We start from the raw sequence: 13706 nt of genomic DNA, 5'->3' as shown, positions 1-13706 counted from the left end.
GGGATCCTCTGTCCTCCCATCTCTCATGCGGTCTCTCTTTCTCAGAAATAAACATTAAAAGAATATTTAGATTGTGTTACTCCTCTTAAAGTCCTTCAGTGACTCCACATTTCTTATGAGTTAGGATCAGACCTAAATTTCCGACTTAGAACATAATTCTATTCTAAGGAGACATGTGATGGTTCAAATGAAAGAATCTTGGCCATTTTACTTTCCCTATTGTTTCAGAAGGCTAAACCATGATAAGGGTGCATTCATTCTTTATGTTAGGAATGACATATTCGATGCTCATCCTCTGTAGAACAGGACTGGCTGTTGCCTCCTCCTCCTCCTTTCTTATCTTCCCCATGTAGTTCTTGACACTTATTTCATTATATGTTCATTTCTAAGTTCTCTCTCTCCCTCTCTCTCTCAATATATACTATATGTTATTTATGTACTTTTAAACCTTGTATAAATAGTATACTACTATATGTATTCCTCAACTTTTTTTCATCTGCGTTATTTGTGTGATTCATCATGTAATTCTAGTTTGTTTATTTTTACTGACGCATAGTACTTTCGTTGCATGCGTGCAGCAATGTACCACAATGTTGATGTTCATCTGCAACCCCTCTCCCCCATTTCTCAGCTAATCATGACTGTTTCAGATCAAGTTACCATGCTCCTGGCCCGGTGCTTGAGAGCAGAGGGTATATTATTAATCTTTGTGGTTACTGTTAATCCTCATATGTGTAATGATTTTTAGTAGACTGCTTATCTTTAAAATGAATGTCTTGGTTGGTCACCATTGGTGGCTGATTTGGGCTCAAACAGGGGTATCAGTTGCCTTTGTAGATTAATAAAACCTCACCTCACTTAGCTGTCTCCAGTAGTAAATCCTTTGTAGTAAGGAGAGATCCTTTGTAGTAAGTGTCTTCCTTTCCAGCTGTTCAGAGTCCTGCTTGGCAAATGCTTTCTTTCTAAGTCATGCACATGTTTCTACTTAAAAAGACCAGTGGGGAAGGAGTAGACTCCAGCAGTGGTGTCCTCCACTTTCCTGGAGTTTGCCCCTGCCACCAGCTGTTGGCCCGTAGTCCAGTAGTTCTCAAACTTTAGCCTACATCAGAATCACCTGGAGAGCTTGTCAGTTGTTGAGCCTCACTCAGCCTTGGAATGTGATTTGAAAATTCTGGGCTTGAACCCAAGAAAATGCTTTTCTAATAAGTGCAGGTGATGCTGATACTACTGTTCCTGGAGCCACACTTCGAGAATCTGTGCTCTAGGCCAACATTTCCTAATCTTTATTTTATTTTCTTGACTCGTGGAGCCCTTTAACATTAATATGTAATTTCATATCACTTACGTGAATTTTAAAGTCACTGTATAATTTTGTAATTTTTACATGTTATAAAGAAGGGCTTTAAGCTTAAAAAAAAAAGTGTCAGCTTAGTATATTAAACATTGTGGTCCCCTAGAGTCTTGCTACTCAAAGTGTGGTCTGTGGAGCAGCATACCTGGGAACTTGTTAGAAATGCAGACTCTGAGGCCCCACCCCAGAACTAATGGATCAGAATCTGGACTTCAACATCGTAGTTATATAGTATTCTCAGATGATTGGTATGCACATGAAAGTTTAAGAAGCCACTGGTCTAGAGCTCACATTAAATCCAATCCTGATAATATCAAAACAAATAAGAAACATTTCAAATTTTAATGTTTAAAAATTGGCGCATATTTCACTTACTTTCATTTTCTTACTGTCACTTAAGAAAAGCAGTATCTCAGGGCGCCTGGGTGGCTCAGTCGGTTAAGTGTCCGACTTCGGCTGGGGTCATCGCCTCTCAGTTCATGAGTTTGAGCCCCATGGCAGGCTCTGTGCTGACAGCTCAGAGACTGGAGCCTGCTTCGGATTCTGTGTCTCCCTCTCTCTCTGCCGCTCCCCCACTCACACTCTGTCTCTCTAAAATAAAATTAAAAAAATAAAAGAAAAAAAGAAAAGCAGTATCTCTTTGCAAATAAAAATAATATATCAAATTTGGTTTGGGGACCAAGTGCTAAAATTTAGTGATGTGTTACAGCACAAAAATAGATGAATGTATTCATGACCTGATGTCTGGAAATATTTCTTTTTCCACACAAAAAAATCAACTGCCTCAGTGTGCCTGTGTGGCCCAGTTGGTTAAACATCTGACTCTTGATTTTAGCTCAAGTTATGATCTCAGGGTTCATGAGTTTGAGCCCGCGTCAGGCTCTGAGCTGACAGTGTGGAGCCTGCTTGGAATTCACTCTTTTTTCTCTGTTTCTTCCTCTCTCGTTCTCTCTCTCCTTCTCAAATAAACATTAAAAAAAAAAAAATCAGCTGTCTCATTTGATAATTTTCCTGAAGTAATAGATTTCTGACTGCTACTTGTAGTAACCTCTCTGCAATAATACGTTATGTGTGTGTAGAGTGTTTTTTTCCCCTAAGTAAAAGCCTGATTGGGTATGATTTTTGTAACATTATTTTTCAATTATTTTGAAGTAGTACTAGAAACATCTTTCATGAGATAGTTACAGTTTAGAAATCCGGAGAGGATTATTTTGAGGCAAATTTGCAGAATTATCATTTAAAAATGTTCTTATACCTTGTGTTTCAATATCATTGTTCATCATACCTCTTTTTTTTTTTAATGTTTATTTACTTTTGAGACAGAGAGAGACAGAGCATGAACGGGGGAGGGTTAGAGAGAGAGGGAGACACAGAATCTGAAACAGGCTCCAGGCTCTGAGCTGTCAGCACAGAGCCCGACGCGGGGCTCGAACTCACGAACCGTGAGATCATGACCTGAGCCGAAGTTGGACGCTTAGCTGACTGAACCACCCAGGCGCCCCAGTACCTCTTTTCTTCAAACAGCTGTCTATAGGGATAATAATAACGGCACCTTTTAGGTTGTGAAGATCAGAGTTTTAGATGTAAAAACCTAGACGAGTGCCTGGCACATAGTATGTTTAACATTAAATGACTGAAATCACCCGATCCCTTCCCTTTTCTTTCTTGTGTTCTTCCTCTTCCTCATCAGTGTTGTTACAGTCCAGAGCAGGCGAAGGATAGAGAAATTTAATTATCCATTGTATAAAATTAAGGGGTATACTGGGCCTAGTACAGGGTCTCGCTATCTTTTTTTTTCTTCTCCAGGCAGAGGAGAATACTATAAAGTGGAGCTATGGAGAACTAGAAAATATTGCCCAGGGGGAGGTAGCAAGGTTCAAATAGGGAGTTTGTGATGGTTGTTAGTGTTACTGGTCATATGATAAGATTGTACTTCCTAACTCTTGTTGGCTGGGGTCATGTGACTTATTCAGGCCATTGACATGTGAGTAGAAATTTTGTGTGTCATTAGTTGCCTATATAAGAGCCTCCAAAACTCTTTCCCTCCGGTACAGTGACTGGTTTTAGGATGATGGCTGCTCTAACAGCTTGGCTTCCTGTGTGACTGTGAAATGCAGAGCAGCCCTGCCAGTCTTTGGTTGATATGTAGCATGATTAAGAGATAGACCTTAGCTGTTTTAAGCTCCTGAGATATGGGGGATATTTATTATTGCAGCAAAATGTAGCCTCTCCTAATATAGATTGTTGTTTTGAGATCTGAAAAGTCATATTATTAGTAGGATAGCAAGTATGGAAGGGGGACAGGAGTAACTTAGATGCCAAAAACTATGATGCTAGGAGACAAGAACCCAAGAGAGTCATCAGCAGTGTGTGCAAATCTAATGTCTGTCCTGGGGACACAAGGTGGAGAGAGGGGTTGGGATCTCCCTGCCCCTCTTCTCTCCTTCTCCGTCAGAAAATTGATACCCTATCAAAAGTACATAAAACTGGTTATATACACTGTGAAACATGTTTGTTCTCCTTGTCAGTGTGAAAATAGTAATTTTAAAACCAATGTAGAAAATAAATACATAGGAAAACCAGGATTTAGGAAGAAGAACCATATTGGAGGGCTTAGACATTGTTCAGTACCACAGAAATGGTATGTCTTCTCCATTCCTTCCCCTTCACACATGTTCATATCCTCATATGCTTACAGGCACATATGTGCACATACACATCAGATTTTTATCAACTCCATTTGTATTCAATCCATCTGGATTCAAATTTCACATTGCAACTCTTGGGGTACCTGAGTGGCTCAGTTGGTTAAGCATCTGACTCTAGATTTCGGCTCGGGTCGTGATCTCATGGTTTGTGGGTTTGAGCTCCACATCAGGCTCTGCGCTGGCAGTACAGAGCCTGCTTAGGATTCTCTCTCTCCCTCTCACTCTGCCCCTCCTTTGTTTGTGCTCTCTCTCTCTAAATAAATCAACTTTAAAAAATAAAAAATAAAAATAAAAGGCTCTTCATTAAATAAAAATAAAATGAAATTGTAACTCTTCTCCTTACTTTCCCCCCACGTTCCTGGTCTCCTAATCAGTTGTGTTCCCCCCCCCCCCCCCCAGTACTTAGCATTTTCTGACGTTTACTTATTTAATATGTTTGCTGTTATTGTTAGTCTCTTCCCAACTAGAGTGTAAGCACCACAAAGAAAATTTTTTTTTTTACCTATTTTGTTCACTAAGAACAGTGGCTGCTACATAAGAGTATTTGTTGAATTGTAGTACCTTCATGAAGGAAAAAAAACAGGAAGACAGTCTGGATATGGATAGCTGCCTTGGGGTTCTAAGAAGACAGATTAAATCTGATGCAACTTTGTGATCTCAACTACATTTTAAACCACAGCTTGATTCTCTTGCTCTCATTCTCTAGCTTTTAAAACAGCTCCAGTCAAGCAGAATTAAGCTTCTTTGTGAAATCTTTAATGTGTCATGTTTAAAGACTGAATTTTGAAGGTAGCATACAAAGTGGGAAATGTCATGGGCTTTAAAGACAAGCCACTTCATTGTCACCTATTAGGTGTGACTTTGGGCAAGTTACTTAGCCATGAAATCTAAATTTTCCTATATATAAAATGGGAATAAAACATACCAGGGCATTTATTAGGTGGACTAAATACACATGAAGTTATGTGAAAAATGCTTAGTACACAGGAGGTACTGGTTTATATTCGTTTCTTTCTTCTTCCTTCTCATCATAAAAACAGCTTTTATTAAATTTTTATTTAATATAATTTTACATATTTTCAACTTAACCCTAATTTTGGTTCCCACTGACCTTTGGTTAAGATTACTAAAATTTAGGGGCGCCTGGGTGGCGCAGTCGGTTAAGCGTCCGGCTTCAGCCAGGTCACGATCTCGCGGTCCGTGAGTTCGAGCCCTGCGTCAGGCTCTGGGCTGATGGCTCGGAGCCTGGAGCCTGTTTCCGATTCTGTGTCTCCCTCTCTCTCTGCCCCTCCCCCATTCATGCTCTGTCTCTCTCTGTCCCAAAAATAAATAAAAAACGTTGAAAAAAAAAATTAAAAAAAAAAAAAGATTACTAAAATTTAGTAGTCTATGGTAATTAGAATTCTGCCAATATGTTTGAAGAACCCATTCTATATAGCATTCACTGGGCACAGATTCCTGGGATGTTGGGAACATCTGAGTTTCTCTCATAATTTCCACAAAAGGTGTTTGGTATTCATCTTATTATCAAAAATACCAACCAATGCTATCCTCATTGGTTGGTATTTTTGACTGTAAGGCTGGAGAAAGTCAATTTCTTCCTTTTGCACAGTAAGAAATTAAGTCATGTATCTGTTAAGTGGCAGAATAAAGGATAAGAATCGAAACTGACCTCTTGTTCAGTGCTCTTTCTGTCATATTATATTTTGATCTAAATGACATGCAAAGTTTGGTGGGTTTGTTATTAACATTGTAATGATGAAACAAATTTTTATCACATGTATCTTACTTTTTCAAAAGGTAATAGCGCGGGATACTAATGGCTGTACACGAAAGAGTGTCTCCTTTAGCTGTGCACCTGCCACAACAGGCTGCCACCACTCGATGCATATTTCCCCCATGCTCTTCTGTTATTTTACCCAGATGTAAACTTCTAGGTACTTGGCCTTTTTCACTTAAAAATGTGAAAGTAGTATATTGTAAATGATATGTGTTTGTTTCTCAGAGCCCCACGACCACCTCTGGTTACTGCCAGGTGGCATCATGAACAAGTACTTACTTGGCATTGTGTGAGGCAATATTCTAGCCTCTGGAAGTGGAGGATTGAAGAAGATAGAAGAAAACCAGAACCACTTGTCTTCACAGAGCTTACCTTCTTAGTTTGTGGTTGGTGATATGATAGGGGTACAAATAATGGTCTCTGTGATAGACCAGAAGAGGGAGTAATGAATTTCTTCAAACATAATCAGAGGAAGCTCTAAGGAAAGAGTGGAAATTTGTGTCTGGACTTTAAGTGATGGGTTCTAATTCAACAGAAAGAACTGGGAAGAAAGAGCACTCCAACACAAATGTATTGGAATTACAGCTTTTTGTGTTTTAGTCTTATGTATCTATTGTTTTGCATGGTAGCCCTTGAACTTCTACATTCAAGGTGCCCATTTGCTTGACATTTCTGAGAATTGAGTCCTTCTGGAAATGGCTTATTTGCAGAACAAAATTGCTTATTTGTCTTAGAAATCAATTTCTGCTGATCTTCTAATTCTTTTTTTCCCCAATTTGTTTACTTCAACTAGAGATGAAGATTTTAATGGATGATTTTTTCTTTCTTTCTTTCTTTTTTTTTTTTTTTTTTTTTTTTTTTTACCTATTTGGCCTTTTTAAATACAGGTTCCAAAGTTTTCTTCTTTGTTTTACTTTTTTCTTGTCTGTGTATGTTATAACTAACTATTATTGGCTTCAGTGTCACTATGTGCTCGCAGCAGACGTTGTCAAATTTGGCTGCATGACACAATTATATGGAGAGCTAAAAAATGCTGATGCCTGGGCCCCACTTGGGTCTGGGGTGTGGCCTTGGCACTAGGAGTTTCAAAAGTTTCTCAGGTGATTCTACTTTGCAGCCAAGCTTAAGAAACCCTTGGCTTGAAGTATTTCGGAGGTAACTGAAACATACTGTGTGCTTCTGGAAAGTAGGTAACCATGGCTCATTTAAGTGATGTGATCAATCTTGCCGTCTCACATCCTTCACTAGGGATACAATGAAATAATTAGAATTGAGATAGTAGGATGAAATTCTTGAGTTTGTTAAAGCACTCTTACTGTTATTCACCAAAATATAAATGCAACTAAGTAAAGCATATAAAGATAGACTAAATTTAAGGTCTTTAAATTCCTGTGTGGTGAGTGAAGAGATAACAGTTCCTGTTTTGAGCTCTATACTAAAGCTGTTTGGCTCATTATTTAAGTCAGAAATTAACAAATCTGTTTTTAGAGCTGATAACAATTACTAACTTATTGTCAACGTAGTTTGGCAGATGTTGTCTCAAACTCTTCTTGACTTTGTCACCTACTTTCGATGTAATACGTACTCTGTTACCATAAGAGAATCTTTGTTTACTCCAGTAACAAGATGTTGGACAAGGACTTGTAAACCCAAATAGTTACCTCCCTGAGTTATCAAAGAGCTACCAGAAAGAAATCACACTGAACTTTAGACCACTCCTTTCTTTTATTCTGAAAAGTAATCTAGTCTATTTCCAGCTTGGAATTGGGAGCTGAGGTCAGGCTGGGGATGTTTACTGTGACTTCACTGTTTGATTTTGAAGTATTGTGATCTCCCACAATACACCCATATCTGGCAGTTTTGCACTGCAACTGGGTTACCAAGTTTTTGTGTTTTTTTTTAACATCTATATAGCATGTTAGCACGGGGTCTGAAAATAGTGGGGCTCTGTGAACAGTATGAACAATCAGTCAGAATTGGGTTCAAAGCCTAGGTTTCTATTTATAAACTGTGTTACCTTGATATATTTAACTTATTTAGCCTTGATTTCCATATCTAGAAAACTGCAGAAATGGTATCTCAATTCCAGGTGTGTTAATTAGGTAGGGTATTTTAGATTCTTAACAGTGCCTGTCCACAATTGTTCTGTAATAAGTAATAGTTAACTAGTTTTCATATTGAATTATTCTAGGTAATTATTCTAGTAAAAATGATACCCAAAAACTAAGTTCTAAATTTTCTTTAATAATGAATCCTATTATTAATAATGACTATTGAGGGTGATGTATTAAGAGTCACATTTTATATAGCTGAATTTCTGATAAACCTGATAACCTCCTGATAAAGGTATTGATACCATACCTTTGTTTATCATGATAGGCTTTATAGTTTTTCATTGTGTTTAGAGACATTTTACAAGAACTTAAAGATTCTTACAACATGAAGGGAGAAATTAGAAAGTTGACAGTATAGACTGGGCAATATAGTATAGTCAGGGCATAAATACCTAGGTTCATACATACACAGTGAAAATGAGTGGAGTGTAATATAGGCCTTGCTGAGGTGTAGCCGAATCAAATGAGCTCATTAAAAAATGTTTATTGCATTCCTCTGTGTGCCCAAATAAGATCAGCATAATGATGACTCCTCTCATTTTCTGCCTTTCAAAATTGTGTTCATTTTTTAAGGCACAATTCAAATGTGGTCTACTTTATGAAGTCATCAACTCCCTCCCTACCAACAAGCCCCCCTCACCCCCGCCACCCCTTCATGAGGAATCGCTTTTCTCTGTATTTCGTTGTATGTGATCTCTGCCTTGGCAGTCACTTCGCTGTGTCATGTTAAAAGTGATGCTGCACCTAACTTTCAGGTGTTGGGTTGAAGGTTGTGTGGGGTCCTAGTTAAGGCACTGACTTTGACACCAGAGAGTTGTTCACTTTAATCTCCACATTGTCACTTTTGTGTAAAGATTTGCCCTTTCTGAGATCAATTTACTTAACTGTAAGCTAGGGATAAAAGCTTCCACCTCATGGTTTTGCTGCAAGATTAAATGGCTTAAGTGGCCTACGATAGTCAGCGTTCAGTAGATGATAGCGAGTGTGGTTATCGTCATTATTTGTGTATGGCATGCTATTTATTGTGTGTAAATATGATATGTAACTTAAATAAAACCTCCTCCTCTAGACTACACTTTTTAGGACAGGGAACTATCACTTGGCATTTTGCGTAAGGTTTTATAAATTAACAAACATTTGTTGATTGAGTACAGTAACTTTCACCTTCACTTGACTTTTAAAGACAATAGAAAAATTTCATCAGAGTTGTTTTCTAAAATGACTTTGTTTTAAAATCCCTACAGGTACCTTCTCATCCCATAACTTCGGTGTCCTGAAATCTGAGGATTCCACCAAGATAATATGATAGGAACTTTCAGTGATTTGGAGCTGTATCCTACTTAGACTCATGCAGGCCTTCCAGATTTCCTGAGAGCTTGGTACAGCAACACACACTGGCACAGGCACAGACAATAATGCCATCTCTGCCTCAAGAAAGAGGTAAGCAGATTGACTTAATCACACTACAAAATGTGGATATATTATAGATCATCACTGAATTTTTTTTTAAGAATTAAAAATTAATTGAGGACTTTTAAGTAGAATTTATAATTTTACTTTTTTTTTGGCGGGGGGGGCATTTGTGTTCTCTGCTATGGAATTTTTGTTATTTCAGTGATATTTGGCTGGTTTACATTTCTTTTAAAGTTATTCAGGGACCCTCTCCCCTGGATCTGAATACAGAATTGCCTTATCAAAGCACAATGAAAAGGAAAGTCAGAAAGAAGAAAAAGAAGGGAATCATTACAGCAAATGTTGCTGGGACAAAGTTTGAAATTGGTAGGTCTCCTCAGAATCATAATTGTTGGGGAAACTGGTTTGATGTTGAAAACAATGTAGAAATTCTGGAGATAATAATCTTTTGTGTAATTGATTTTTTTTATGTTTATTTATTTATTTTGAGAGAGAGAGGGCGAGCATGAGTGGGGGAGGGGCGGTGAGAGAGGGTGAGAGAGAATGCCAAGAAAGCTCTGTGCTGGCAGTGCAGAGCCTGATGCAGGGCTCAAACCCACCAACCATGATATCATGATGTGAGCCGAAATCAAGAGTCAGCTCAGCTTAACCAACTGAGCACCCAGGTGCCCCTGTAATTGATTTTTAAATGTATTCTATAAAATTTTCTATTTTATGAGACATTTAACATGTTAATAATCAGAACATCAATGTAAACATTGCTAAAAGCTTTAGCTATTAATGGGGTAGTATTCAATAGATGTGATTTTGATTAATACTTAGTTTTTAAATCAAGTATCAAATCAACATGAAACAGATTAAAATGTTAGATGCAAAATAAAAAAACACAAAATTTGAGATTTTTATTAAACAATGAGAACCTGGCTTAAGGAGTAAAAATATATTTCTGTGTTTTAAAAAATTCTTTTGATGATGCTGTTGCTTTTTATTAATGAAATTGCAGTTCTTATGTGTAAACAGTATCTGTAGTATAGAGAATAGATAAGAAGAATAATCATTTTAAATTAAGATACATTTGTCCAGCATTGCAAACAAAACTCTTAACAAATACCGTAAGTACTCAAATAATCTTCCTCTCAACCATTTTGCACTAAAAGTTAAGGAAAATCATGTGAACCTCAAGGATGTTAATTATTCTTACCCTTATTAATCTTTGGGAATCTCATTTCATTTACAGTAATTCACCAAAGTTCTTGAGCAATCAGTGGAATACTTCAATGGAATTGAGGTCCCCTGATACTCTGTTCCAACAAGTGGTCCTCAGAGGAAGGGACTTGAAGCAAGTTAGCATGGGAGGGTGAAATATGAAAGATTCAGGGTTTATCTGCAGCATGTTTTCTAGGAACAAGAGTAAGGCGACTGTTGTTAAAGTGATTGATGGGTGGTGTTAACTTACCCTCTTGCTTTTACGGTTCTGGCGGGGTTCATAAGGAGCCTTGATCTATAGGAGAGTGTTTCAGTGCACTTCCCTGTCACTTTCCCAGGAAGTCTTCCCAGGGCTGAAGTTGCCTTAGCATTCTTTATAATGATTCCTACCTCCTTGCTGAGCCTGCTCATTTGTGTTTAACAAAATTCCTGTAGGGCCTTGAATCGGGGACTGTTGAGAGAATACAGTGCTAACTAAGTATAGGGGAGGGAAAGAGAGAATGGACCATGTGTCTAGGAGAAAATGCTACCTTGCTTTTCCCTTATTTAAGCTAGTGAATGCAACAGCGTACTTCTTACAATTTAATTACTGCTTCCTTGACAGTTGACTTATATAATGGAAATACACTTAAGCCGTTAGTCAACACACCTGTGTTTTTGCCCTGGTGTTGCCTATTTCCTCAGGCAGAAAACCTTGCTATAGTTCTAATAGTAATTTTTTATAACCATTGGCCAAACATTTCCACGTGTATTATTTCACTTAATCTTCCAAATAACCCTGCATATAGGCTGCATTACTCCCTTGCTCCCTTTCCCCCTGTCTTCCCTCACTCTAATAGTGACTTTGAAGTGGCTAATAGCCATAAGAAAATATGCATGGAAAAATAAAAACAGGAAAATAGGATGAATCTTGTGGCTGATAAGAATACAAAATACATTCCTTGAGACCCTCTATAGTTAGAGATGGATTTGACTCGCAGCCTCAACCGAAGCAAATATTAAAACACAATCCACTCTAGAATGCACAGCAGGAGATAAAATCATACTGGTTATTCAAAGGATATAGGACTTCTGTGTTCCTGTGTCTTGAGAGAAGTTTTTCTTATAGTTCCTTATGAAGACACATTGTGGAAGAGTGAAGTGCATTTCCACAGTTCTATAATTAATACATTATGACATTTCACATGGTTTTCTTAATATGTCCTTTATAGCAGAGTTGAAGAAACAAGCCCAGTGAGAGTTAGCAACTTACCCAAGTTCATACAGATGGCGAAAGTGGAACTTGAACCTGAATTCATTTCATTCCAGATTCAGTTTTCTTTTTACTATATCATGCTGCCTAAGTAAAGTAAGAATTGAAATTTAAAATGAGAAACAAATGTATCTTCTGTATCTAAAATTTAGATAGTTGCATGGATTCCTATTTGTAAAACTTCTGCTTAGCCTCTGAAAGCTCTATGGGTCTAGGGAAAAAAAATCATGGGACAAATTGTGAGGAATGTATTTTTGGTAATTTTTATTAAATGGGGACAAAAAAGATCCGAGAAGCAGGTATGTGATATGCAAAGGGAAATGTGAGAAAGTGGTTCATATGGTTAATCTCTATTGTTCCAGTAGGGTGTTTGGCTTGGTAGAAGTTCAATGTGGAGGCAACTGTTTCACCTCCTTTTTAAAAGAGAGCTCCTAACACATCAGCCTTATAGGCATGGAGTTAGGCTTTAGGTGTCAACAACTTTCTATTTTGAAACGACACATTGAAGGGGTTTCTTTTCCATGTAGTGGAGGATGATATCCTTAAAAGATTCCAACTGATTTCTAAAATTTCAATTCAAACAAAAATTTGATTAAATAAATTAAACTTAACTGGAGAAAAAAGTGACATTTTAACTCCCGACATTGTATTTTGAAGTTCGACTTTGTCAGCTCTCCAAGCTTTGAACTTCATAATGAAAGAGACTTATATATGACTGACCTTACATATTTGATTTTGTGAATCTAAAGAAAGAGTAGATCTTTTCCACTATGGCTATGTAACCTGAATGTCCTCAGCCTCACTGGTTCATGTATACATTTATGACCACGTTTGAGTAGCTCATTATACCTCCTCCTTCTAATTGCCACCTGCTCCAATCCTCTCTTTAAGGTCTTCTCAGTGATTTCTGAGCAGCCCCAGACAGTGTCTCTCCTATACTCAGGAGCAGGTCTACTCTTGGGCTGATGCTCTGGCCTCATTATTTTTTTCTGCTTATGAGCCAGTTAAAGGAGTCTCCCAGACTGTGTGGCTATTGCCCTTGCCCTTCCTGGGAGCCCTACGTGGCACGGCAGGTCCTGAGGCCTCAGCTCACTAACGCTGCATGGTGGTCTGGGGCAGACCAGAGAAGAACAGCCCTTTTCCAAACTCTTGCTTTGTACATTTTTACCTGGGCCTTCAGAACAGCCCCAAAGGTTCCCAAGCCTCTCATGGAAAACTACTGCTCCAGCTGCACATTCCTCCCCCAGCCCCAACTTCACCCACCACCAATCACTGTTCCCTCCTTTTATGTCTGGGTTCTCAGAACCAGTGCATAAAAAGCCCTTTCCTTCTCCTCAGCCAAATAAGCAATCAGAGTCTCTAGGACTTGAGACCAACAGGTGTCTGTTCATCAGTTTTATGCCTGAGCCAGGTAGATTCAGACAACTGACCCCCAATTACCATTTTACGAAGGGTACCAGTATGTTTAAAAACATTTAAAAATAAAATGTTGAAGTGCATCTATACAGTTACACCATTCTATGAAGACTCAGAATTTTCGTTTAGTTTTTAAAAATATTTATTTATTTTTGAGACAGAGACCGCGCACGAGCGGGGGAAGGGCAGAGAGAGGGAGACACAGAATCTAAAGTAGGCTCCAGGCTCTGAGCTGTCAGCACAGAGCCTGAAGCAGGGCTCAAACCCACGAACCACGAGATCATGACCTGAGCCCGAGTCAGACTCCCAACCGACTGAGCCACCCAGGCACCTGTGCTTGTCTTTATTCTAAACTTGAAATTTGTTGGATATTAATTGTGATATTCAAGTCAGAGAGGGGCATATAAATAGTTTGTACTAAAAAACAAGCTTTCCTCTGAGCATAAATTCTTTCAATAGGATTAAA

At 38.2% G+C, this 13706-nt stretch overlaps 1 protein-coding gene across 2 annotated transcripts in view; it reads left to right on the top strand.

Annotated features, from left to right (window-relative positions):
- The window catches only part of TTLL7 (tubulin tyrosine ligase like 7), a 142093-nt gene that overhangs the window by 38337 nt on the left and 90050 nt on the right, over positions 1–13706 (top strand). For both annotated transcript variants that reach the window (XM_042952397.1, XM_042952399.1), the window contains exons 2-3: positions 9198–9393; positions 9601–9732. In XM_042952397.1, coding sequence (XP_042808331.1) covers positions 9369–9393; positions 9601–9732 — 157 coding nt within the window. In that variant the 5' untranslated portion in view covers positions 9198–9368. The remainder of the gene's footprint in view (positions 1–9197; positions 9394–9600; positions 9733–13706) is intronic.

This window comes from Panthera leo, chromosome C1 (assembly GCF_018350215.1).
Source record: "Panthera leo isolate Ple1 chromosome C1, P.leo_Ple1_pat1.1, whole genome shotgun sequence".
NCBI classification, from domain to species: domain Eukaryota; kingdom Metazoa; phylum Chordata; class Mammalia; order Carnivora; family Felidae; genus Panthera; species Panthera leo.
Note: the sequence above shows the minus strand (reverse complement) of the source record. Positions and strands in the feature narration are given on the sequence as shown.